Source organism: Bos indicus, chromosome 18 (assembly GCF_029378745.1).
Source record: "Bos indicus isolate NIAB-ARS_2022 breed Sahiwal x Tharparkar chromosome 18, NIAB-ARS_B.indTharparkar_mat_pri_1.0, whole genome shotgun sequence".
Classification (NCBI taxonomy): Eukaryota; Metazoa; Chordata; class Mammalia; order Artiodactyla; family Bovidae; genus Bos; species Bos indicus.
In genome coordinates, this window is record NC_091777.1 from 11,112,926 (window position 1) to 11,140,182 (window position 27,257).

The 27,257-nt window shown below is 50.1% G+C and overlaps 1 protein-coding gene across 1 annotated transcript; it reads right to left on the reverse strand.

The window, feature by feature from the left end:
* Window positions 1-65: 65 nt before the first annotated feature.
* On the reverse strand, window positions 66-20,335 carry KCNG4 (potassium voltage-gated channel modifier subfamily G member 4). Its single transcript, XM_019980324.2, has 3 exons — window positions 20,136-20,335; window positions 18,225-18,987; window positions 66-7,105 (listed from the first exon to the last, which is right to left on the reverse strand). Coding segments are annotated over exons 1-3 (1,536 nt in total). The 5' UTR covers window positions 20,138-20,335; the 3' UTR covers window positions 66-6,334.
* Window positions 20,336-27,257: the final 6,922 nt, after the last annotated feature.

Genomic DNA, 27,257 nt, shown 5'->3' on the forward strand with positions numbered 1-27,257 from the left:
TGTCTTGCTGACAGAACAATGCCTGGCCCAAGGCAGGCATTTAAGAAACAATGCCCTAGAAGCTAACCATTGCCCTTCTGACTTCTGACATGGCCATGATACAGAGATAGGTGAGCTTGACCCATGCCACCCATCACCTGGGGGACCCTCCCATTTCCTCCTACAGCCCGAGGTCAGCCCGAGGTCAGTCTCTGAGGCTAGACCTGCCCCAACACACCAGAGAAGCCACTTGTCATGTCTCAGTATTGTTTAATGTTTCTCTAGGAGTTGCAGGGGTGGGGGAGCCCCAGAAGCTTAGTTAGGAAGGCGCAGGTGAAATTGCTGAGTTCTCCAGGGGATCTTATTTCAAGCCAGTCATTGACTGAGTACAATGGAAGCCTTTGGAACAGCAAGATTGGCTAATTTTAGCTCAGGGTGCCCAAATTCATTCTTTTTCCTTTTGTCCCGCATACAGGAAAGGTGACTTAGGAAAGTCACGCGCCTTCTCCGTGTGTGACCTGGAGCTGGCAGCCAGGAAGGTGGGGCTGCTCTGGACGGCCTGGGAGCCTCAGAGCCAGTGAGGAGAGCATGTCCCTTTGTTTGTTTTATTTTTAACCAACACTGTGTTCTGGGAGGTGCCCCTTGGTTAGATGTCAAATGATGGATGAGCCCAGTGCTGGGCGAGGGTCAGGAAGCACAGAGCTGCAAGCGCTGCCTGCCAGTCCTGGCTTTGTCACCTCTGACTGTGTGACTTGTCCTATCATATCCCTTCCCTGGGCCTCCGTGTCCACACCCGAGAAAGGGGCAGGTTGGACACAGCGACCGTAAGGATCATTTAGCTCTGAGAATGTGTGCGCCAGGCGGCTCCCAGGCTGGCAGAGTCAGAGGGCGAGGGACGGTCCCCTCCTCCTGGCAGCAGGGGAGAGAGCAGACCTGCTCTGAGCCTTGGGGATGAGGTCACCTGCCAGGCAGACCCTCTTTCCACCTCACCGAGTCACTGGGTGGTCCTTCTAGCATGTTCTATGGGGGCTGCCTGGGAGCTGGGGTTCTTTTCCTCATTTGAATGCCTTTGGGCTGGTCAGCACTCCCCAGCTCTCTTGTTCCACTCCCCTGCCAGCATTTCCCAGGTCACCTCCCATAATAAAGGGCTCATATGTCACCCCTGGATGTGATTCCCAGAGAATAACACAACTTCTGGCCAGAAAAGCACAGCCTCAATCTAAACATGAAGAGACACAAGGGGATGGGTGCAAAATGAGGCACATTCTGCTGGAAAAGGGCGATGAAACTCACCCTGAATTTCCATGCCATCTATGACAAATGAAAGCTGTGGAAAGATCTGGACTACAGGAAGCTAGAGATAGGACAAGGAAATGCAACATCCAAGCCTACCCTGGACCCTGTCCCAGAGGGGAAAGTCTATAAAGGATATTATTAGGTCAGTCGACAAAGCTGGACCGGACGCTAGATTAGATTAAAATACTGCATCCAGGTTGAATGTGCTGACATTGGTTAACTGCCTCGTGGCTTTATAAGAGAATGTCCTTATTCTTAGGATCTACACAGCAAAGTATTTTGGGTCTCCTTGGGCTCTCCATCTTAAAATGAAGGAGTTGGTTTCCCTCAGAGCTTCTGTCTTTTTATTTGAGGGGAGGAGTTGTAGATTCCTTTGAGAGCCTGATGAAATCATTGGACACTGCACTCTGAAATGCACAAGACGTACACATGCTTTGTTGAGGGTCAACACCAGAGATTTCCAAACCCCTTGTGGAAACTCTTGGCTGGGAACCCTTGGACCCATGGTGTTCTGATAGGCTTTTCAGTTACCATCTTCTTAAGTTCTGAGAGCAAAGTGCCACGATATAGTCATCTGCCCTCAAAGGGTCCAGAAAAGCATCCTACGTATAGATAATAATAAAAAAAAATAGAGCAAATGATATAACAAATGGGGCTAAATGTTTCTTAAAAGGTGTATTGGAGTCTTCTGTGTACTATTTTTGTATTTGCAACTTCTTTTGGTGAGTTTCCCAAATAAAATGTTAAAAAATCAATTGCCCCGTGCCCAGTAACCATTCAACAAGTGAAGCCCATCATGAGCATTTCAACAAGAAGCATAGGGAGAGAGTTTAAGCCCTTAGAGGGAAGTGGGCGGGGGGAGGCTGAGCCGTGCAGCCAGGCACTGGGTGTGAGATGCCCAGGTGGACAGGTAGGAACGTGGTGGGCAGCTTGTGGGCAGAGATCTCCGTGAATTCCTATTCAAACTTGAACTACCTGTGGTTTTTGCTAAGGAAGCAGTTCTGCGGATAGTCAGGGGCCATGGTGAGCGTTTCTTTCTCAGCTCTCTCTCGGTTTCTTACCTGCCTCCACCCCCCATCATATAAACAGTTGCAATGAACTTCCCAGAATCACAGACTGTCCACGCTGGGAGAAAACAACAGTCTCCTCCACCCTATCCATGGGATCAATGAGAGAAAGAAAGCCCAGTGGAATTGATTTCCATGTCCATGTTATACGAAGGGTAAGAGCTGGTGCTCAGAGGCCCCAAGACGACTCTCCTTACCCTGCTCGGGGTACGTGGCAACGTGTTACAATCTTGTTTTGAATAGTTTCTTTGCGGTCTCAAGCACTGTGTCAGATGAACCTAAGAGCTGATATACTATTAACAGAGTGTTCTGCTGGGAGTCAGGATACTCGGATCTAACTAAATGAACCGGCTTTGTGGCCTTGGGTAGGTGGCTTTCCCATTCTGAGCCTTGGTCGCTCCATCTTAAAATGTCGAAGTCGATTTACTTCTTGTCCTTTTTCAGGGGTCATGGATTCCCTCGAGGGTTGATAAATGTCACTGGACCCTTGTTCAAAGCTGTGCATTTTGAGATGTACATAATCTCAAGAGGTTCACAGATACCCCATGGTAACCACCTGCTTAGACTGTCTTCTGATGGGCCTTCCAGTCCTAAAAGCCATGAAAACAGAATCAGTGAGTCAAGCCCCACCTGCTGGATGTTGAAGAATTAACCTATCCATCCTCAAGTCATGTGGGCTCAACTCTGGCTAGAGAGGTGTTGAATCAACATTTTAAAGTTGCCTCTGGGAGCCACATGGAAGTGACTTGAAGCAAAAGGCCCTTTGCTCTTTGCCTTCAGCTGGAAAATTTCAACTTTTGGCTGCAGTCATGCCCATTGGCCTCCAAGAAAAACAAGCCCTTCTGGGAATCGCGAGACTCTTTTCAGCCAATGGGGATGAAGAGACTGCCTAGCAACCTGCTGGTCACCCCCATTCTACCCAATCAGCATTAAGGAAAGGCAGCTCTGCCAAGCTAGACTAACCAAGATCAGTCCCCAGGGGACATGGAAGGGAGAGACAAATAGAGCTTTTAATTAAGCCCCACTTGCGAGCAATCAATTCCAATTTTCCGCTTCTAATTTGGTAAAGAATTTCCACCGGGCATGTACTGAGACACGGTAGAGGCTCATGTTGGTGATGGGCTCGACTGTTTTTCTTTTAATCTTGGCACATTTTCATTTGGATGCCGAAGTATGGGAAACAGGAAAAGAGGGAGGCCTTGGTGGGAGCCAGTCACAGAATGGGCTGAGTGGAAGTGAGGGGTTTTTGCCGCAGGTTTGCAGCACAAAAAAGTCTCCAATCAGAAGAGAGAGGAGGACCTGGGACTTCCCTAACAGTCCAGGGAGATTCCCTCCTTCTAATGAGAAGGGTGAGGGTTTGATCCCTGGTCGGGGAACTAAGATCCCACATGCTGCACAGTGGCCAAAAATTTAGTAAGAGAAAAGAAGAAAATGAGGGAGTATCAATTTGGAGCCTGATATGGGTCGTAGGCCATTCCAGGTCTGGGGTGAGCTTGCCCCACAGAGGGGCCATGACTAAAATGGGGGAGGGTGTCTAGAAATTTGCACATTCTTTTAAAAATCATTATTTGCAAATGTTGTGCCTTGGAACAGCAGCAGCCCTGAGGATCTTCGTGGGACCCCAAGTGGAAAACCACAGATTTAGCCCAGCCCCTGAAACTGACAGAGAGGGATGGGGCTAAACTCATGGGTGGCTTTTCTGAAGGGCAAGACTTTTCCTTGTGTGACTGGCCACTGTGCTGTGCTGTGCTGTGCTTAGTCACTCAGTCATTTCTGACTCTTTGCGACCCCATGGACTATAGCCTGCCAGGCTCCTCTGTCTATGGGGATTCTCCAGGCAAGAATACTGGAGTGGGTTACCATGCCCTCCTCCAGGGGATCTTCCTAACCCAGGGATCGAACCCAAGTCTCCTGCACTGTAGGCAGATTCTTTATTGTCTGAGCCATCAGGGAAGCCCAAGAATACTGGAGTGGGTAGCCTATCCCTTCTCCAGGGGATCTTTCTGACCCAGAAATCAAACCGGGGTCTCCTGCATTGCAGGGAGATTCTTTACCAGCTGAGCTACCAGGGAAGCCCTGACTGGCCACTCTGCCACCATGCAGAGTGTCTATTTGGTGAAATGTCACCTTGGGAAGGACTAGGGAGTGCCCTGCTGATTCTTGGGGGGCTAGAGGAATGGGGGGACATGTATGCCCATCAGCTGAGATGGCACTCAGAGCAATCAAAGGGAATGAGGACTCCCCACGAGGTCAAGGCCAGCTTGAAGCTAGATGCTGGTGTAGATGGCCCCCTGCCCAAGCCACCTGTGGTTAAACTGACCCTGGCATTGCAGTCAGGGGGAAGCATATGCCCAGCACATAGTAGGCCTGCACTAAATACTAGTGAAATGAAGTTTGGTTGTCCCCGTCGATGAAATGCTTACACGTGAACTACATTAGATCCAGAGGTCCACAACCTCCTCTCCATCATCCATTTGCAACCTTGTGCTCTTTCTTAGCAGATTTACAGCCCATGGCACATAGCAATACATGGCGGAGCCACTGGTGGGAGGTCACTGGCCTCTCCCAGGTGTGCTCAGCTGGGAAACAAAAGATGAGACTTCAGGACCTGGCACCACCTGTACAATTAATGACATGGGGGAGGTAGGCGCTTGCAGCTTGCCTGAACTGCTCAATTGTTCCCTGTTCCAAACTGGCCCTCCAGAAGCCCATCCCATCATCTTCACCCACACTGCAGTCCATTCACATCGCCCCTTCCTCCAGCATCTCCAACGTCTCCTCTGCATCTGCTGGAAAGTCCAAGTCCTCTACACAGCATCTTATTCCGGCCCACCTTTCCAGCTTTGTCTTCCAAAACAACCCTTTGCATCCACCCCCTCCTGTGTCTCTGTGAAGCCCTCCATGAGCTGACTGCCCAGAGCTCACTGGTCCTTCTCCTCTGCTCAGGATGCACTGCTATCTCCAAAGACTTGGTCCAACCTCTGCGTCCTATGCTGGATGCAAAGGGCCAAGCATATTAATGAATGAAACCTAACCCTAAGCAAATGAATTTGTTTAAATATAGGCCAAAGAAGGTCTTATGAGCTGGCATCAAGGGATCTGGGGAGCAGGCAGGGGGTGCAGACACCAAGGCTGCCCTCGTTTCTATGCTGCATCTCTGGTGGTTTAGCTGAGAGTGGAAAGCCGAGGTCCCAAAAGGGCTAAAGGAACCAGCAGCAGGAATGGTTCTCTCAAGGGACAATTGGGTGCCCTAAGAGAGTTAGCCTCTGTCAAAGCCAAGGACTGAATAATTGGAGAAGGTCCCACCAAGAGCCCAGGAGGGCTTGCTGTGCCAGCAAGTGGGGCTCCTGCCCAGGTCCCAGGCACGTCAGGAGGGATGGCGGGCCCCCAGCCCCCACTGTGGGGTTTAACACAGATGCAGTTCTGCCTTCTTGGCTAAGGGCTTCCAGAGCTGGACAGAGGCAGATGCATTAGGAAAATGCCATGGGTGGTGTGAGCAATGGGAGAGTACACTGACCCCGGCTGGAACCACTGGTAGGGCTGGGTGGAGAGATCTGATCAGAGGGGTTTGCAGGGACTGACCCCTCCAGTTCCTGGTGGTGCGTTGGCCCAGGAAAGAAGGTCTTAGGGGAGGAATGGAATTCTGTAGGTTCAGTTCTGTGGGCGTCTGGAATCCAGCCTGGGATGTTGAAGACTCTGCTGGCAAGGAAGGGAGACAGACCTAACCCAGCGAAATTGGATGTGCTTATCGAGGGGCAGGGAGAGAGGAAATGGCAAGTGATATGGATAAGGCCAGCCCGGAACACTGTGCCCAGGAGGGTCAAGAATCACCCGACCAAACATCCTTGGCCTTGAGCCCCTCCCAGCTTTGGGGGTGAGCCCCCAAGCTCTACAAACACACTCCTGGAGGATCCAGGCGCTGGTGTTCTCCAGCTCATGTCAGCCGAGGGCCATGCGCTGAAGGTCTGGCATCTTCGGGGGAGGATTTTGAGTTAAATGTATGCGATGGGCAAGGCAGGGCCCTCCAGGCTCAGGTCACTGACGTCCCTCAGGAGTTCGTGTTCGCTGGCCGTGGCCGCGTTCTGCAGGCGGCGGAGGCGGGCCTGCAGCTCCTCCTGCTTCTTCTTGAGCTCCAGGTAGGAGTGCGAGAAGGTGTGGAAGATGGACGTGGCCGGGAAGGCCATGATGAGAATGCCGCTCAGGATGCTGCTGAGGGCCACCATCTGGCCCGGCACACTGCTGGGTACCATGTCTCCGTAGCCCACTGTTGTCATGGAGATGACGGCCCACCAATAGGAGGCCGGGATGCTAGTGAACTCCAGGACCCGCCCGGACTCATTCTCAGCCACGTAGACCAGAGGAGAGAAGAGAGTGATGGCCACGCACAGGAAGAGAAGGAGCAGGCCGAACTCGCGCGTGCAGCGGCGCACCGTGAGGCCCAGCGTCTGCAGCCCCAGCGAGTGGCGTGCCAGGCGCATCAAGTAGAGGATGCGGAGAGCCCGCAGCACGCGCAGCGCCAGCCCCACCTTCTCCAGGTAGGAGCTCCCGCCCGGCCGCTCGCCGTCCTCCTGGGGCTCGTCGGACACGGCGAGGGACACGTAGTAGGGGAAGATGGCCAGAATGTCGATGATGTTCAGGGGCCCTTGGAAGAACTGGCACTTGTTCTGGGCCTGGACAAACCTCAGGCAGAACTCGAGGGAAAACCAGGCCACGCAGACGGTCTCCACGATGAAAATGTAGTAGCATTTCTGCGAGCACTCCCCCTGGAGAGGCGAGGAAACGCAGGGTAGAGAGACGAAGCACCGGAAATGGCAAGAGAACCATGCTGGAAAGCATTTCTAGAGCTCTGTACTGATATTGAGACTGATTTCATATACACAGATTCCATAGGTACAGTCTGTACTAAAAATGCTATACTGAGTCTATACTAAATATATTTCCTCTATATTTCATATATTAACTACATTATTAATATATGAATACATACTACTACATATTAATATTTAGTAATAATAATGTATTAATATTTAGAATACATGTTATATATTATATATGTCATAATAGATTGATATAATATATGTGTGCTAAGTCACTTCAGTCATGTCTGACTCTTAGGGACCCTATGTACTATAGCTGACCAGGCTCCTGTGTCCACGGGATTCTCCAGGCAAGAATACTGGAGTGGCTTGCCATGCCCTCCTCCAGGGATCTTCTGGACCCAGGGATCGAACCCGTGTTTCCTGCAACTCCTGAATTGCAGGCAGATTCTTTCCTACTGGGCCACCTGAGAAGCCCATTATACTATATATTAAACATTTAAATATATATTCTCTATATATTCTTTGTATAGTATATAGTCTTTATATTCTATCTATCTATCCATCTATCATTAATCTGTATCTCTATATCAATGGAGCTCTGTTTTAGACTCTTAGTCATCCGCCAGAACTCCCTTTTTATTGTAGTTCTCAAGTTGCAGCTGGGCGCATGGCCAGTCAGATCAGAAACCACCTGATCTAGCTTCCCCTGCAGCTAAGTGTGGCCAAATGACCAAGTCCCTACCCACAGAATGTAAATAGAGGTGATGCGCCGCACTTCCAGTTCCAGGACTTTAGTGGTGGGTGTGAGTTCTTGCACTCTTTCTCCCGTTCCTGTGAGCTGGGACTACCCAGCCTGCCCTGCAACCCAGCTTAGAACCAGCAGACTGGACCGATGCTCCAGGAAGGATAAGCATCATCGTGGGAAAAACCTGGGTCTCAGAATGAGAGCGGCCCACTCTCCTTGGCCCCTCTTTGGGTGAGAGAGAGACCAGTGTCTATTGTGTTGAAGGGCTTCCCTGGTGGCTCAGATGGTAAAGAATCTGCCTGCAATGAGGGATACCTGGGTTCGATCCCTGGGTTGGGAAGATCCTTTGGAGGAAGGCATGACAACCTACTCCAGTATTTACCTGGAGAATCCCATGGACAGAGGAGCCTGGAGGGCTACAGTCCATGGGGTCATAAAGAGTCGGACACGACTGAGCGACTAAGCACATTGTGTTGAAAGCCATTCTCTCGTGGAGCCTCTTGGTTACAGTAGCCAACTTTCTCCTTTACCAACATGAGCAGCTCTGTGTACCAGGTGCTGATCTGGTGCTGTCACTTAAGCCCCACAGTGATGCCATGAGCAGGCTTCACTGACAGTCCAGGAAATGATTCTGAGCACGGAAATAAATTGCCTGAGCCCACATTCGGAGGAGATGGTCTCCCGGAGACTACAGACTATTTTGTAACTTCTTTGCCCATGATCCCTCATTCATTCATCCAACAAAACTCACTGAGGGCGGGCTTGTCTGGTGGCTCAGTGGTAAAGAATCCACCTGCCAATGCAGAGGACGTGGGTTTGATCCCTGGTCCGGGAAGATCCCACATGCTGTGGCGCAACAAAGCCCATTCGCCGCAACTGCTGAGCCTGCGCCCTGGAGCCTGTGCTCCACAATTAGAGAAGCCACTGCAATCAGAAGCCTGTGCACCGCAACTATGAATAGAGAGTAGCCCCTACTCGCCGCAGCTGGAGAAAAGCCCGTGTAGCAATGAAAGACCCAGCACAGCCACAAATAAATACATAAAGTTACCTTAAAAAAAACTCATGGAGGGCTCACCTTGTGCCAGGTCCCATGCTAGACTTTGGAGGTAAAGGGCCAGAGAAGCAGCTGTGGTTTCTGGGGGCTTGGAGGCTAGGGGTGGGTGGGTGGGGAGGGCAGAGGATGCCACCATTCCCAGTACAGCCCTGTGATGCAGATTGCAACTGTTTCCTTCCCAAGAGATCCCAGCCAGGTGGGGCTCCTGTGGCTTCCTCCCTGTGTCATTCACACCCCTACCCCTGCCCCCAACAGAGACTTCCGCTAGTCCTTCTGCCACTCAAAGTGTGTCCTGGAACCAAAAGCATAAGCCTCCCCTGGGAGCTGCAGAATCTGCATTTTAACAATAATTTATGCACACAATAAGGTTGGAGAAGCTCTGTTTCTAGTGTAGTGGTTCTCAGCCTTAACTGTGTGTGTTAGAATCACCTGGGGGGCTTTGAAAAATCTGATGTCCAGGCTGGGACACCTAGGTTTGAGCCTGAGTGGTAGAACTTTCCAGAAGCCCCATCAATGATTCTCATGTGAAGCCAGAGTTGAGAACCTGACTCTACATATTACGACTATATGTGTATCATCTATATCTCCCTCTTGGTCTGCATCTACCTCTGCATTATCTCCATCTCCATCTATGTCTGGATCTCTGGCATCTGTATCCATGAGGGAATGAATGGCTGAAGCCAGTTGACTAAGTGAAAAGCAACACATTGACAACTGTGGTTTTCTTTGGATTAAAAAGCCCTGAGGTGGAAAAAGGAATTATTTCCAGTGCCTGGGCTCAGGGGAATGCTAAATTGAAATGTTCTTTTTGTCTGACCTTTGGAGGGAAAAGAGGGCTGGACTGTCCTGATCTCTATTCACCGGTCCTGAGTCGGGTAGCTCTCTCCCCTGCCCTCCCTGATCCAAGAGGTGGGAGTTGGTGGGTGTGCGGTTGCGGGCGTGGAGTCCTGAGTGTCTGTGACTCGGGTTCACTTCCACCTACTTAGGCAAATCCTTCATCCCCCCTGGACCGTTGTTTCTCTGCCCCGGGAGAGCTGTGACCAGTGGGAATAATGCAGGAGAGGTAGTTAGCAGGCTGCCACTGCCGCCGCTGCATGAAACACTGCAGCTGCCTGTACAAGACGACCATGGGTCGCAGGCATGGTCTGCCCACTCAGCTGAAGGGTGACCATACCTTCTCCTATCCTGAATTCTACGAGAAGTGGAGGAAATTCTCCAGAACACAAGAGTTCTTTGCCATGACTGCCTGGGGTTTGCTTCAGGGTTCTGCAAAGTTCAGAAGTTTTGGATCCCGATTCCCCAGTCCTGCTATGAACTTGCTCTGTGACCTTTCAGTAGTCACTACCCCTTGATAGTGACTCTACCTCATGATAAAGAGGGTGGGACAGAATCGGCATTTCTCAAAGCCAATTCATAACCCCTGCGGCAGAATCCCCCGGAGTGCTTGTTACAAACGTGGGTTCTGGGGCTCCCATCACAAAATCAAAGGCCTGGAGGGTGGCCCAGGAATCTGCGTTTTGGCAAGGCCTCCTGTTGACTCAGAGGCACCTGGAAGTTTTTTAGACTCTGGGCCAGATTCTCTCTATAAGGCCCCTTTCATCGCTGACATTTGGGGAGTTTTCCCTTTGGGGTAAGAGCGTCGGGTGGCCTGGGAGTAATCTCCCCAGACCAGTGACCCTGTAGTTCAGGAAGGTGACTCCTGGGAGGCAGAGAAGGCTCTGTGGGCCCTCCTCCCTCTGCCTCTGGTGCCAGCTTTTGGATATTCCAGGCATGAACCACCCACCTCCCGCCGGCCACCTCCCTGCACTGCAGCAAGTAAGTGCTGTGTGGAGTCACCCCTGCATTGCTGCTCAGCTCTGCATCCTAAACCAACCTCCCAGCACTGGTCCTCAGAGAAATGCCCTACGAGCAGCCGGTGTTGGGGTGGTAGGGATTTACGGGGCTTGAGCTGAGAAAATGATTTCCAGGCCAGTCAATATCTGAGGAAAACTAGAATAGAAGGAAAGGACAAAGTCACCTTCTCTGAGGAGGTTTTCGGTTGTATTCTGCAGGTAGGATGGACCACTCATCCTGGTTTGCCCAGAACTTTCCAGATTGAGCAACAGAAAGTTCCAGGTCACCAGAAAGTCCCCCTCAGTCCTGGGCAAACTAGGGTGCTTGGTCACCCTCGTGGGGGCACTTGTCCCTGGTGGGAATGAGGGTGCTCTGATTCCCTCCTGCAATGAAGAGAAACAGGAGCAGCCCTGGGAAGGCTGGAGGGGTGAACAGTATGACAACATGATGGATGTCACAGGCAGATGAGGGGTGATGTTTCCATCCGGGTGAAGTCCAAGAGCAGGCAAAGCTCACAGGAGGTGTACAGAATCACAGCAACAGCAGCCGCCTCTGGCTGGGATAGGGAAGACTACAGAGGAACCTGTATGAACATCCTGGGGTGATGGGAATATTCCACGCCCGCCAGGGCTGTGGGTGACATGGGCGTGCCCCATTTGTTACATCCAGCAGCTAAGACTTGTGCATTTCAATGTATGTAAATTTCTCCCATAAAACTGGAAAATAACAATAAAACGCACGATGCTAAACAATTGGAGGTGGGAGGGGCTGGAGAGAGAGAACCCGAGTGGCAGGCTCTCCACCGTCTGGAAGGCTGAGTCATGGCTAGTAATTAGGGGTTCATTAGATATTCTATTTACTCTGCAAATGCCCCAAATTTTCCATCATGAAAAGATTTTTTTTTTTTTTTTAATCAGAGTTGGAAATCAAAAGCACAATGAGATACCACTCCACCCTCACCAGGACAGCTGTGATTATAAGGACAAAAAGTAAGTGTCAGGGGATTAGTAGGTACAAACTACTAGGTATAAAATAAATAAGGTACAAGGATGTGATATACAGCACAAAGAATACAGCTGGTATTTTATAACAATATCTTTAAATTGAGTATAAGGGAGAAAAATGTCGAATCACTCTGTTGTACCCCTAGAACTAATATACAGTAAAGCAGTAATACTTGGATAAAAACAAACAAGTGTTATTGAGGCTGCGGAGAAATTAGAACCCCCCCCACACAAAAACGTTGCTGGTGGGAATGTAGAGTGGTCCAGCTGTTGTGGAAAACAGGTGGGTGGTCCCTTGAGAACTTAAACATACATTTGCTGTATGACTAAGCAATTTTGCTGCCAAGTGTATACTTCAAGGAACTGAAAACCCACATGCACACAAAAAAACTTGTACATGAAGATTCGGAGCAGTGTGACTGATAACAGCCCAAAAGTGGAAAGAAATGAAATGCTCAACAACAGATGAATGAATAAACAAAATATGGTCTGTCCATACGACGGAATACTACTCAGCCACGAAAAGGAGGTCTGGCATGTGCTACAAAGCTGATGGACTTTGAAAACCTTATGCTCAATGGAAGAAGCCAACGTAAGAGACCATATATTGTATTATTCTGTGTCTATAAAGTGCCATGGGAAGGACTGATGCTGAAGCTGAAGCTTCAATACTTTGGTTATCTCATGTGAAGAACTGACTCATTGGAAAAGACCCTGATGCTGGGAAAGATTGAAGGCAGGAGGAGAAGGGGATGACCGGGGATGAGATGGTTGGATGGCATTACCGACCTGATGGACATGAGTTTGAGCAAATTCCAGGAGCTGATGATGGACAGGGAAGCCTGGTGTGCTGCAGTCCATGGGGTCACAAAGAGTCGGACATGACTGAGGGACTGAACTGAATAAAGTGCCCAGAAAAGGCAAATTCATGAAGATAGAAAGTACATTCACAGTCACCTGGGGCTGGTGGATAGTAGAGGGGAATGGGGAGTAACCAGAAGTATGTGCAAGTTTGCCTTTTAGGGTGATAAAAATGTTCTGGAATTAGTGGGGATGGTTGCACAACTGCATACTAAAAATGTCATTGATTTGTGCACCTTAAAAGGATGAACATTAGATGGTATATTATATCACAATAAAAAAGAAACCTGAGTTTGAGTGGCCGCATCAGTTCAGGCAAGGTGGAGGGGGTGGCCCACAGTCTTGCCCTGTCTTTCCCCAAAGCTCCGGAGTGGAGCTGCTCTGAAGGGCTTTGGGGTCAGGGGGCAGACGGGGCTTTTTGAGGACAGAGCCACTGTCCCTGAGGGACCATCTGGACAGGCTGTCCGGCAGACGGCTGCAGGTACAGCCAGGGCCAGTTCTAGAAGTTCCATCTGGGGGGACTCGGGGCCAGAGCCTTGACCTTGCAGCCTCCCTTGCACCCTTTGTCTCTCATAGCAACACCTGCCAGCTCCCCTTTGGGAACGCAGCCAGTCTGACCCTCTTAGCTCAGTACTGGTCTCACGGCTCCATTCAGCATTTTCACCTCCCTCCCTTTTCTTCCTCCTGGCCATGAATTCCGTCATTTGTGCCTCTGGTCCTAGTCTCGGGGTGCTGGTGGTGCTGACTCATGCCTTGCGAAAGCCAGGTCTCTCTCTGCCACCCTCCTCTCCTTTGGGCCTCTTCCATGGTCTTCTCCCTCCCCCTCCCCACCTTGAACCAAAACCCTGCGAGCTCTGAGGAGGGTGTGGAGCAAGCAGGGGCGGGTTAGGAATTGAACCCCCCAGACACCAGGGGAGCATGGTGAGGCAGGAGGGACAGCATGAAGCATGTACTCAGGAGAGGGGGCCCCCATCCAGGAAATGGGAATTGGTGCTTGTTGGGTGAGATATTAGGGAGACTCAGCTGGGGCTGAGGACCCCCAAACTCCCCAAAGCAAGTTAAGAAGACTTTTCTAAAGCCATCACCAAACGTCACTGAACACAGAGAAGCTACAGAGAGGGGGTAGTACTATACAGAGCTGATTCATGGTCCAAGAAAGGAGGACCAAGGAGGAGGAGATGCTGGCTCCAGCGGGAGGCTTTTTATCCAAGGTGGGGGAGGGGGTGCCTGCAGCCCAAAAGGTGAGTTGCAAGCCCAGCAGGAGAGAATTCTTCCAGCAAGGGACCCCAGGGGATCCACCTGATCTTTAAAAATCTCTATGCCTTCCTTCCCAGTCCCCGTGAGAGTGGGGGCACAGCACAGGGCAGAGGGGGTGGGAGACGCAGAGCCCCGAGGTCCTACCCTCAGCCCCCTGGTGGCTCCGCCCCCACCCAGTGCGCTTTGCAGAGCTACTATCCAGAGGGTGTCCCTTCTCAACATCCCCAAAGTCCCAAGCAAGCCTCTGGGCGGAAGTGGAAGCTAAAACGAGGGCAGGGGGGTGGGGGTTGTGGGGATGTGAGAGCACATGCCTATGCGTATCCCCTGAGGTTCTGAGAGCTGGGAGAGAGCTTGAGGAGCAAAGCAGATGTGCTCAAGGGAGGGGCCTGAGCGGGTCCCAAAGGTGGGGGAAAACAGCCAGTGCTGGCTCTGTGCCCACACAGGAGAACTAGACCATTGGTCCTAGGGCTCCGTCCGAGCAGGTGTGCCATTATCCTCATCTGCAGGTGAAGAAATAGAGGCACAAAGACAAAGGGGGGCAGAGCCGGGTAGCAGAAAGGAGGGAAGAAGGGGTCAAGACGAAAGGAGCAAGAGTTCAGCTGTAGCTGCCCAGTGACCTCCCGCTTCCTCCAGAGGGAGGGCAAGGTGTTCTGACCAGCAGAGATGCTGGGCAGGGGCTATTCGTACAGGGCACTAGGGCTGCATGGCAGCGTTGACAACCGTGGCAGAGGACTCGGGCAGAGGGAAGCAAAGAATCTGAGGAACTGATCATCGGACGGATGGACAAACGCACTGTGACATTTACAGACAGTGGAACGTTATGCGGCCCTTAAAAGCAGTGCAGTACCGACACAAGCTACGACAGAGATGAACCTTGAACACATTATATGGAGTGAATGAAGCCAGAAACAAAAGGCCACACATTGTAGGATTCCATTATAAGAAATGTCTAGAACAGGAAAATCCGCGGAGATGGAAAGCAGCCAGGTGGTTGCCAGTGACTGTGGGTGGAGGTGGGGAGTGGCTGCCTGATTGGCCCAGGAACTTAAAAGGAACATTTTTTTTTTTAAAAGAAATATATTGGAATTTGATAGAGGTGTTGGCTGCACAGCATTATGAATTCTGCTAAATGCCGCTGAATTGTTCACTTTAAGATGGTTAATTTTACGTTATGTGAACTTTAAAAATGGAGCTGGGATGTTCAGAATACAAGCTCCAGGAAAGTGAGGAATTTGTCTGATCTGCAGCATCTAGACGAGTGGATTTAGTTGGCACTCAGTGACTGTTGATGAATGAATAAAAAGATAAATGTGATGACTTCCTATTAAGTAGCACCAGATAAGTGAATAATGATGATGACTAATATTTCTGAGCACTTCTTAAGTGTTGGTATTGTTCCAATCATGTTATATGAATATTACTCTTTTAATTCTCACCATAATCCCCTGAGGAAAGGGCTAACAGCATCCCCATTTTACAGATAAGGAAAACTGAGGCTCAAAGAAGGTAAGTGACTTTCTCGAGATCACTGAGCTCATGAGGGGTGAAACCAAGATTCAAACCCAGGAGGGTTAGCAGAAGTTTCTGTCATGAGGGGGTCAGATTTTGGAGCCAGGTGGAGGTGAGCTCAAATCCTGGCTGTGCCACTTTCTTCCTTTGGGCTTAGGAAAGTGATAAAACTTCCCTGAGCCTCAGTTTCCTTTCCGGCAAAATGGTTGTAGCTACAGTATCCATTTCCTTAAGTTGTTACAAAGATTAAGTCCATCCTGTCCAATGCCAGCCTCCTGAAGGCACTTAATAAGCATCAGTTCTCTCATTCCTTTGGGGCTGAGCTCCGCCAGGGAACCCAGCGAAGTCCACACACTTCCGGAGGGGCTTTAGGTACTTGGCTTGGTCCTTCCTGTCCATCTACTTCCTCCCTCTTCCATTTTAATTTGCAATCTTGGGCACAGAACTTGCTGCTCAACTGCCAAGTTTACTTAAGGGATATTGCTGTAAGAAGCTAGAAGGAAAAGGGAAGGAAAGTGCTTTCTTTGCATGTGTGCTGATTCTCCATCCCAGGGTGACACCTTCTCTATGTTTATGGAGGAGTTCTATGGGTCACGTCCCCTTGAGACAACAACTTGGACCCCCACACCTCCCGGGCACTGCCTGTCCCCAGGAGCAGCTGCCCAGCTTTGCAGCCGGGGCTGAATCTGCTTTCAGACTGATGTCCCAGAGGCCAAATACAAAATACCAGGCGTGAGTGGCCGAGAAAGAACATCATCTTTTTATGTAAATGTAAGGGCATGGTTTGAAAGAACAAAGCCTGTCTGGTCCTCAGCCTCCAGGCTCTCTGAATTACCATCAGAACAGCGAAATACACACACTTTTTTTTTTTTTTCTTTGGAGGGCAGGGCCTTGCGGCCCCTCTCTAGGCAGAACACCCAGTGGTGGCTTCCCAGTGGCATGGAGCTTGCAACTGGACTGGGAACACCACCTCTCTCATTCCACGAGTAGAAACGGCTTCTACAGGATTCTCACTCACCTCTAATTGAATTTTCCAGGTCCCTGTCACACCAATCTGGGTTCATACCCTGGGTAATTTTAAAAGCATTAGGCTTTGTAAAGAGCTTGTCTCTCTGCACAGTCTAAATCCTGGCTCCCTGAAAATCCCTAAGAGGAACAAGCTTGTGAAAAATCCAGGGGTCCTTCTTTAGCAACTAGGATCCAGGGCAACCTTGGAGCATAGGAGATTGACGCTCCTTACTTTGTCCTAATCTTTCAACTGCAGTGTCCACACCTAAATATTTCAGTGAACAAGCAAATTCTTAAATCACATAATTTTGTGCTAAAGAATGAAAAAACAAAAGTCCATGATTAGAGCTACAGTTCTCTCTATGGGAAAAAAAGCTGTCTGAAAGTCAAAACATTTTGGTTGATTTGCTTTATAACAAAACATGTATAGATTGGGCAAGATATTTTATTCAACAAATATTTATTGAGAGCCTGCTCAGTGTGAAGCACTGACTGGTTCTACATCTATGTCCTCTCTATCTGGAAACTTCTCTGATCGTCCCTGGAATCCATGTTTAAGGGAAGAGAACTTAGGTCAACTGACATTGGTTATAAGCCATCCACAGCCTGCATAACTTTATGTATATGTTTTAATGATCGGGTCTCTCTCTCTCCTGTAATGTAAGCTCCATGAGTCAGGTGATGGGGAGCCATGGAGGATTATAGAGCAACATTTTCACTTAGGAAACAGTCCAATTCTCAGTTTGAAGCTCTCTAATAACCTTCCCAACAAAATGCTAGGTTTTAAACTCACATTTCAGACCATCTGGCCCCTTGGGGTATGTGGTGGGGGTGGGGAGGAGGGTTATCTCACAGCTTCCTGGAAAGACAGGGCCTGCTAAGTCACTTCAGTCATGTCCAACTCTCTGTGACCCCATAGACTGTAGCCCACCAGGCTCCTCTGTCCGTGGGATTCTCCAGGTGAGAATACTGGAGTGGGTTGCCATGCCCTCCTCCAGGGGATCTTCCCAACCCAGGGATCGAACCCACATCTCTTATAGCTCCTGCATTGGCAGACAGTTCTTTACCACTGAGCTACCAGAGAGGGCGGGAGTGGGTAAGCAAATGTTTCTGCTCAGGCCTCTTGGGGCAGGGTCACTTATAGATTGACTCTTCATGTCCCTGGAGGGAGGGACCTTCTGGGAGGGTCAGGAATGAGGGCTGAGGATCCCTTCTGTCATCAGCATCTTCGCTAGATTACTCCGAAGAAGCTAAGTGCCCTGAGCCTTAGTTTATTCCTCTGACAATGGAATGTCAGAGCTGAGATGCCCATGAGAAGGTTGGCTTAAGGAGGTAGGGAATCTGAACCTGGTCTAGTGCTCAGCGCAGAATAGCTGCTCAGTTAACACACGATGGGTGCACTGAGTGTGTGAATCTTCACAGTGATGTCAGGTGTCTCATGGAGGAGGAAACTGAGGCTCAGAGAGGTTGGAGCGATTCTCTCGGCTCACAGAGCTAGGAGAGGCACGGCTGGGCCAGCTCTGCCCATTAAGACCACAATGTCCAGCGTTTGCTCTCAGGGGCAGGGCCCCTCCTGACTTTCACGGGTCCCCTTCATGTGCTTCTTTCTCAAAAAACAAAAAATATATAAAATATCTTTTACAACTGCCTTGTTCTGAAATTGAACACAGTCCACACTGGATCATATTCATTTCTTGCCTTCTGTCTGAAAAGACATGAAAACGTTTTCGTGGGCCCCCCAGTCCCACGGGTCCCGGGCACCCACGCCTGATGGAGCGATGGACTACTCACCTTGTCCTCCTCCGCCCTCAGGTCGGGCATAGTGCTGACGCACAGGCTGACGGCCGTGGTGGCCACGAAGAGGATGGACAAACAAGCGAAGACCTTCCCGGGGAGCCCAGACTGCGGGTTCTCCACCATCTCGCGCAGCCGGCTCATGAAGAGCCCCCAGCGGGACGTGTGCACGTTGGGCCTCCCGGCCTCCCGCTGCCGCTGCAGGGCCTCCTCTTGGCGCAGCTCGGCCAAGTCGTCCAGCTTCCGCAGCAGCGTCCGCAAGCAGCACTTCTCCAGGTTGGCTTCTTCGATGCCCCAGTAGGTCAGCTCCTCCTGGAAGGACAGCACGCACATCTCCCGCAGGAGGACCAGCTTGCCGGCAGCCAGGAAGCTCACGATCACCCCGAAAGCGCTGGGGCTCCGGTCGAAGAAGAACTCCTGGTTGTCCTCGTCGTAATCGTCGCAGAGCTGCGCAATCTCCTCCTGGCTCCGGCAGAAGCGGAGTTTGCTCAGGCGGCTCAGCGGGAACTCGTCCAGCGTGCTCCATGGAAGCAGGTACCGCCGGCCTCCAACGTTGACCAGCATCTCCTTCTTCAGGTCCGCAGTCGGGGAGGCGTCCAGCGCGCCCACCTTCCGGGCCCTGCGGTAGTAAATGCCTTTGATGGATGGCGGCTCCACGGGGCCCGACAAGAAGGGACTCAAAGGGCTGCAGGAGCGAAAGTGATGGTGTCCTGCATGCAGGCCCCTATCTCGGGAAGGCATGGATATTGCGGAAGAAGTCCTGGTGCCCGAAGGGACAAGAGCAAGAAAAGGAAGGAGCCATCAGTCTCAGGGCAGAGTCCTAGACCGCATCGCCTCATGTCTGCTTTCCTGCACCTGCATCCTTTATCCTTTTTTAATCTTTCATCCAGCACAGATTTACTGAGCACCTACTATGCACCTGGGATCTATCAGTGTAGAAAAGGACATGATGACATCCTTCTCTGGTGGAGCATTTATTTATATCTCAGAAGAATCTCCCTGGAACAGGCATTAGGTGGACTGGGACTCCGGGAGCTCAGTCCTGAGCTGGACAGGTCAGAGCTGTGTCACTTCCAGACTGTGTGATCTTGGGCCTGTAGCTTAACCTGTCTGTTCTCAGCATCCTTATGCCAATGACAAGACTCACCCAACCTTGCAAAGTACAGTTATTGAAAATAAAGCTTAAGAGTGTAAAAGATTCTCAAGTTCACTGCCAGGTTGTAAACCCTTACAGACTGCCATCCCAGCTGGGTTTCTTAGCCTCGCTGAACCCTTTGCTTCACTTGCTCAGCTGGGGCAGCTTGGATGCCCACCTCCTTGGGCACAGTGAGGGTTAAGGCAATAACACATATGAGGTGTATATTAAGCACCCTTCTAGATGCTTCTGACATGCCAGGCACTGATCCACATGCCTCTCCTATGATAAATCATCTCAACAACCCCCTGAGGTAGACATTAATATCTCCATTTTACAGATGAGGAAACTGAGGCCCAGAAAAGTTAAGTAATGGGCAACTGTGCTTGGCACAGCATCTGACTCCCAGGAGAAGCTCCACAACCATTGCCTCAGCCCTCTTACTTGCCTTCCCACTTAGAGGACTTTGCTGTCAATGACAGTGCTCCTCTGTGTTCATGGGCTGCTTGTCTCGGCCACCTTGCTGTGTGACCTTGCATCAGTTACTCCCCCTCTCTGGGCTTTGGTCTTGTCATCTGTGAAATGAAGGCGCCTCTAATGGTCTTTCCGTTTCAGACCTGTGTGGGACGCTTGACTTAGAGGAAGGATTTCAGATTTAGCCCATGCATTAAAGAAAGTCATCACCACAATATTTCTCATCCTCTGCCTCCCACAACCGTTTTCTGTGCTATTCATTCTAGCCAGAGCTGCTTCCGAAGCATCTATAACCTTACATTCCAAGATGCACTCCAATCAAGAGGAAAACTCAGCGGCTGAATGGAAATAAAAGTTTTCTCAATTTCAGAGCCAGTTGGATTCCAGCAGGCAGCGAAGAGTTGAATCACAGCCTATGCATTTCACACTTGCTCAGTACACAATGGTCTGTTATTCTGCGTGCATTACTTCATTTACAATGTACGGCCAGAAAACGATGAGCAGCCTGCGGAGAAAAGAGTATTTTGAAATCAAGGGAGCCTTCCCAAGCGTTCTTGTTTTCCCAGTGAAAAAGCCAGAGCCTGAGAGCTGAAGTGACTCGTCCAAGGTCACATGGTGAGTCCCAGTGCAACCCGGGACTTGTCTCCCGGTAGGGTCTCTTTCTAGAACCCCCCCAAACTTTCCTTTCTTCATTCATTGCACAAACCTAACTTTGTAATCCACTGCCCCCCAGGAAGACCCGGCACACAAACCTCCTTCCAGAGCGTGGGAAAGGTACTCACTCAAAGCAGCGTTTTGGAAGGGATGTTTAAGAGCATCCGGTATACCCCCCACCCCCGCAGCAAATACTAACTTCTTCCCCTGAAGTTTAACTCACCCTCCTGTCTCAGGGAGCCTATTTTCAGCTGTCTCTCTGCCGGGCAAGGCAAAGGGAGCCCATGTCTCGATGCCCAGGGAAGAGACGGGTTTGTGGTGAAGATGAAGGGGAAGAAAAGAAAAATCCCAACACAGCAGTTTCTGGCTGAGTTAGTTTTCAACCTTTCTTCCCTTGCCTCCTTCAGAAACCAGAAGTCCATTCATTCTGAATCTCTCTCTCCAGCAGCTGCAGAAAAGCCCAAGAGGAGTGGGATGGGTTGTTGTTGTTTTTGAAAGGACCTAGAAGCCCCTTTCCCTGTGAGAGGTGAGGGTCTGAGGGGTTTGTGATGGGAGGGAGCCGGGCCAGCTGTCCTGCTTCAGCGGCAGGCTCTGCACTGAGTCCCACGGGGACAGCCAGTGTGGTCCTGCAAGAGAAGGGGGGGCGGGAATGGGAAGGGCTTAGAAATAATCTCTCCATCAGCCAGGCAGCAGGCAGGAACAGCAGCCGCTGCTCTGCCAACCGCCTGGAAGGCAAGGAGGGCTGTCATCCCTCCCCGCCAAGGAGGAGCAGAACTCGGAAGGGGTGGAGGGCAGCCAGGGACTGGGGCATCTGCCTTTATCTGTCCCTGGGCTCCTGGGGATGTGTTGATGATGGGGAGGTGCCCAGGAAGAGGCTCCAAGAGGAACTTTTTCTGCTTTTAACCAGCCCAGGCCTGGGACAGGTTCCGGGAAACCCAGCATCTGAGCACTGGGTGGGAGTCCTAGAGGCTGTGTGACGGGTCAGGACCGGGAGTGAGCTCGGAGTCATACATACCTGGCTCCCTGGCTCCCATGTGAGTGGCTGGGTGACCTTGGGCAGGCGAGCGTCAGTTTCCTTACCTGTAAAAAATATGTGAAGGAGAGGGGGTTTGGCCACAAGGCACATGGCAGGCTCCTTCTGTGGGTTTGGCTGCACACTCAGGGGAAAGAGGAAGAGGCTCAGTCCTGGGGCCTGTGTCCTGGTTTCAACTCTGTACTACCTTGCTGTGCGTCCTTGGTCGGTGACTTCACCTCTCTGGGCCTCAGTTTTCTCACTGGTCAAACGAGGACAGTCGAAACGGTGATGGCTAAAATTGCAACAGCATCTTCTCATGTAGGCGGTCAGTGTACACCGGCTCTTCTTAATTTTCTTAAGAGGTTCTGAGGCCCGGTCTCTTGGCTTCCAGAGGGGAGTTGTTATTATCAGCTCCATTCTGCAGATGAAACCCGGAGGTCCAAGGAGGAGGCTTGCTCAAGGTCACTTGCTGGCTGGAATGTGCACTGAACAGTGACTGAGTTCTGTGCAAGGATCTGGGATTGAGGAAGTCCAAGCTGGAGTCTTCCGAAGCTACTTGGAGGGGGTGGCAGGAGCAGGGTGGGGACCCCGGGGGCTCTCTGCGGCCCGGGCAGTGGAGGAATCCAAGCAGGAGCAGAGGAACTGATGGGATAGAGGCAGGGTAGCAGTTTTCAAATGGTATTGCCCCAAATCCAAGGGTTCTACTCAAAAGGCTGGAATTGGGGGAGTGACGAAGGGGAGGGCGGGGCATGAGATCCTGCCTCACCATGGCAACTTCAGTTGGGTCGGTTTCCCACAGTGAGTCCGTAAGTGTAACCCAAATTAATACTGTGGCCCCACAAGGCCCAGTCCCCACACTCGGCCCACTCTGAGACCCCGGGGTGCCTGTTAGTGATGGAGATGCTCCTCCCCCTTCCTCTGACCCTCTCCATCCCAGTCCTTTTAGACCCCACGGCTGCTCCAGAGCCTCTCAGACCAGATTCCAAAATCATCTTTCCAGCTTCTGCTGGCTTTTCCCCCTCCTCTCTCTCTCTCTGTCTCCCCACCTCCCCCAGCTCATGACTACTTGTCTTGATTTAACATCTCTGGCCAAATCTTCCCCAACCTGTTCCCCTACCTCTCAGTTCTCTTTGGATCTGAAGTGCATGTGTTCCAGTCACGAATTGACCACTTCTGGGGCTTTCCTGGTGATCCAGTGGTTAAGAGCCCCTGCTTTCAGTGCAGGGGGTGTGGATTCGATCCTTGGTCGGGGAACTAAGATCCCATATGCCGTGTGGTGTGGCCAATTTTTTTTTTTAATTAAGAAAAAGAAAAAAAATAATAATAAAAAAAAAGAAAAGAAAAAGAATTTACCACTAACCTGCTGGGTGACCATCAGCAAGTTTCTTAACCTCTCTGGGCCTCAATTCCCTCACCTGTGAAATAAAGATGACAGCACCGACTTATTGGTTTGTTATGAGTACTGGACAAGTCAGTTTATGTTTACAAGGCAGAGCACGAAGAAGAAGAGTGTCTGGGACCAAGCAACTCCATGTAAGTGCTTGCTGTTATTATGATTATTACCTTAACAAGTCACCTGCAAGAAACCCCAAAAGGGCAGAAAGAGCCTGAGCTCTCAAGGCCAGCCTGTGGCAGGCCAGTGCTCTTGCCACAGCCCCAGTGCCGTCTCTCAACACTGTCTCTTTGTTCAGGCCATAGGGCCTTTGCCTTTAGCCTGGTGTCCTGGCCCAGGGCATTCACTGAGTCTTTCCACAGGACTTGGTAAAGTCCTGATCCCCATTTAACTTAAAGCCACTGCCTTCCTACCCACAGTATTCCCCCTTGTGCATACTTGACCTCAGCTACCCAGGAAACGTAGCCCAGCCCCCATCCCATCCCTTTCCAACCTCCGGGAATCTGGGATACAGGACAGCCTATGCCAGCGCATCCTTGCTGTCTTCTGAAAGACTGCCACCTGCCATATTTTTGTGAAGAAGGGATGGCCTGTGACCATGCATGAGTCTCCTAGGGCTGCTATAAGAAAACACACAGACGTAGTAGCTTAAAAGAATGCAACTGTGTTATCTTGTAGCTCTGGAAGCCAGAAGTGCCAAAGGGATGTTAGGGGCTAACATCAACACATTATCAGGGCTGCGTTCCTGCTGGAGTTTCTAGGGGAGAATCTGTTTCCAGTCCCGGGGGGAGCCCACATTCCTTGGCTGGTGGCTGCATTACTCTGACCTCTGCTTCTGACCCCTTCCCTGAGCCCCCTGCCTCCCTCTTATAAGGACCCTCATGATTACCTCAAGCCTGCTGGATAATCCAGGATAATCTTCGGATTTTCAGATCCTTAACTCAATCATATCTACAAAGTTCCTCTTGCCAAGTCTGTAACATATTTGCAGGTCCCAGGGATTAAGATGTAGATATCTTTAAGCCCAGCAAGACCCATTTTGGACTTCTGACCTCCAGCACTGTGACATAATGTGTGCCGTTTCAAGCTGCCAATTTTGTGGCATTTATTACAGGAGCAACAGCAAACTAATACAAACCCTAACTGGGGGAGGGGCAGGCAGGCAACAAACCAGGCATCAGAGATACTCACAATTTGTTGAGGGAAAGGTCCTTTCTTGTCCACACAGCCAGGCCTGCCAGTACCTGCTTCCAGAAGTTAAGATCCATCCATCCATGTAACATATGCTTACTGAGATCTACTCTGCCACAGCGGTTGCTCAGTTGCTGTGTGATTTTGGCAAATCATTTTCCCTCTCTGTGCCTCGGGAAAGATTGGGTAATGATAGTCCTTACCTCACAGGGTGATTATGAGGTGTGAATAAGTAAATGCATGGGAAGTGCTGACTTCAGATCCTGACATACGGTAAGTACTCAATGAGAAATTATTTCTATCATCTCCGTTATCTATAATTACAGGAGCTCAAGTCTCCTGATAACAGAGCGTGAGAAGAGCAGATCCCAGGGTGTTGTGAGTAAGCAGAGGAGGCAAATAAACGGTGGTGGGCGGTTAAGTGGTAATAACTGACTTTCTGGTGGGGGTGGGGGGAAATGCTGGTTGGTAGCATTTGCCTATTACTGTGGTGTCAATACTCCTATCATGAGACTTCATGCTGACAACAGAACATCTTGGCTCTTCTAAGCCTGTGCCGCTTTGCTCGGTGCATCACAGCACACACAGCTCACCAGGTGGCCAGGGACACGCTCCCCAAGCAGGACCCCCTGTTAAGCCTTGATGGGCAGGTGGCGAGTTTATGATGCAAGAGAGCAGACAGGCAGGTGGGAATGAAAAATTATGGGATTCTCTACCTTGCCGAGGGCTACAGACTTTTCGCTGGCCTGGGGGAGCCACTGGTGATGAAATCTGCAGTTCTCCACACTGGAATGTTCTAGCATCACTCTGGTGAGGTTGTAAAGACTCCAATGACTGGACCACATCAGTGAAATCAGAACTTCCAGGGTTTATATGCATTTTTCAGAGCCCGCAGTAGCTCACTCAGATGCTTCTGGAGGCAGTGTAAACTGACTCTTTTGTTTTTGTCTTTTGTTTCATTTCGGTTTTGACTGGCTTGCTGGATATTAGTTCCCTGACCAGGGATTGAACTCATACCGCCCGTCAGTGAAAGGGTGGAGTTCTAACCACTGGATCACCAGGGAATTCCTCTCATATGACCTTTTCAAAGGGCAAGTTGGGACTATTAACCAAAATAAGAAATTTGAATGCCCTCTGGCCCCCAGTCATATGTCTAAGAATTTATTCTGTACATATGCTTGTATATGTCTGCAAAGATGGTATAAAGATATTCATCACAGCATAGTCTGTGATTGCAGCAGATTGGAAATGACTGAAATATTCCTCATTAGGGGGTTGGTTAATAAATGGTGGTCATAAAGGCAAGAAAAAACTCCATCTGTTAGAAAGAAGCAGAATTTATACGTACTGACATGAAAGGGCCAGAAAGACAGGTAAAGTGCAGAGTGCAGGTCATTTTCAAAGCACTAGTTTGTTTGAGGTAGACAAGAAGGGTGTGTGTGTGTGTGTGTGTGTGTGTGTTGAATAGAAAATGGGTAAAACTTAGAAATTGGGGTTGCCTCTGGGACAGATTGAGGGCAGGAGGAGAAGGGGGCGACAGAGGATGAGATGGTTGGATGGCATCACCGACTCAATGGACATGAGTTTGAGCAAACTGGGGGAGATAGTGAAGGACAGAGGAGCCTGGCATGCTGCAGTCCATGGGGTGGCACAGAGTCAGACATGACTGAGTGACTGAACAACAACCGAGGAGGGAACCCCAGGGTTTGGGGAAGGGGTGAAATAGAGGGGAAATTTCCTTTTCTCTATATCATTTTGTACTGTTTGATTTTTAAAAACCATGGATGTGTATTGATTCAAAAAAACTTCTTCTTAAAATTAAAGTAATAGGCATCTTGGTGCCAGCGGAAGGAGGAGCCATCTGAAAAGAAGGAGATCATTTATCAGCACCCCCAACCCCCACCAATGGAGTGACCAGATCAAGGTCTTTATGCCGCTGGGGTCATTCAGCATGACCTCATTGGGGAAACTGAGGCAACCAAGTAATCTTTATTAAGGACTTGAAGTAAAAGCACACTCTGATCATATCCCACATTCTGAGAGTCCCAAAGTCAAGGTGCCTCCAGAAGCCAAGAGGGGTGACATGAGGCAGGTTGGGTGGGGATTGTGGGGGAACCAAAACATCAGTCACAGACGTGGAATGTGGGTCCCATATTGTGGGATCTTTACACTTGGAAGGGAGAGCTGTAACCCTGATTTTTATGCTAACTCTCTCACGTTCTGAATGTTGCCAACTCATGAGAAATTTATAAAGTGCCAACAGATATGTGCATATCTGCTGACCCGGCAATTCCGCTCCTAGGTGTATGCCCATGAGGACCGTGCACATATGCTCACCAGAAGGCATGGGTTAGGAGGCTTGTCACAGTGCTGCTGTAACAGCAGCAAATTGCAACCCCCACTAACAGGAGAGTGTGTGAACAAACCATGTGTGTTCCCACAGTGAAATACCACAGGGCAACAAGGATGCACACATCACAACCATCTGCAACAACACGGAAGAGTCTCACAGCCATTATGCTGAGTGAATGGAGCCAGACACAAATGAGCAGATACAGTGAGACTCAACAGCAGGCAAGACTAACCCATGGTAATAAAAGTCTGGAAAATGATTGCCTCTGGGGTGCATAGCGGGTTCTGGGGGCTGATTACAGTGCGTTAAACCCATGCCAAGTAATGTGTGTACTTTAGTATGCATGTTGTGTTTAATTTTTATCAGTTTAAAAAAAAAAAACCATGGAGGGCCAAATAAGACATGTCAGTGGGCTGGATTCAACCTTGGTCTCCAGTCAGGACCAGACTGTCACAGCAAATGGCTTTGGAGCGGCCAGGTTTTCAAAGCCACTCTAGCCACAGAACCTCTGTTTTTTGTCAGTCACCCCTGAACCCTGCAGTTACGCCCAGCTCTGTCTCTTCTTCAACCAGCCTCCCTCCCCCATCCTCGTGGGATTCTGAGGAAAACTAGAGAAAATTCAGCAGGGAAGGCTTACCTTTTCCCTCCCACCTCCCTTTTACCTTTCTTTTTTGAAAGGAAGATGATTGGACTAATGACAGCTGCTTCAGCTTTCTGTTTTAAAACATGGCTCAAGATGTAATTATCCCCAGTGAAAGATGCAAGCTCTTCTGGAAAGCGAGTCTGCCCTCAGGCAGTTTGCTGAAGTTGTGGGG

Coding starts and splice junctions, on each gene's coding strand:
- KCNG4 (XM_019980324.2), bottom strand. Junction 7,106..18,224: donor TGAGGGCGGAGGAGGACAAG/GTGAGTAGTCCA, acceptor TCGCCTCTCCAG/GGGGAGTGCTCGCAGAAATG.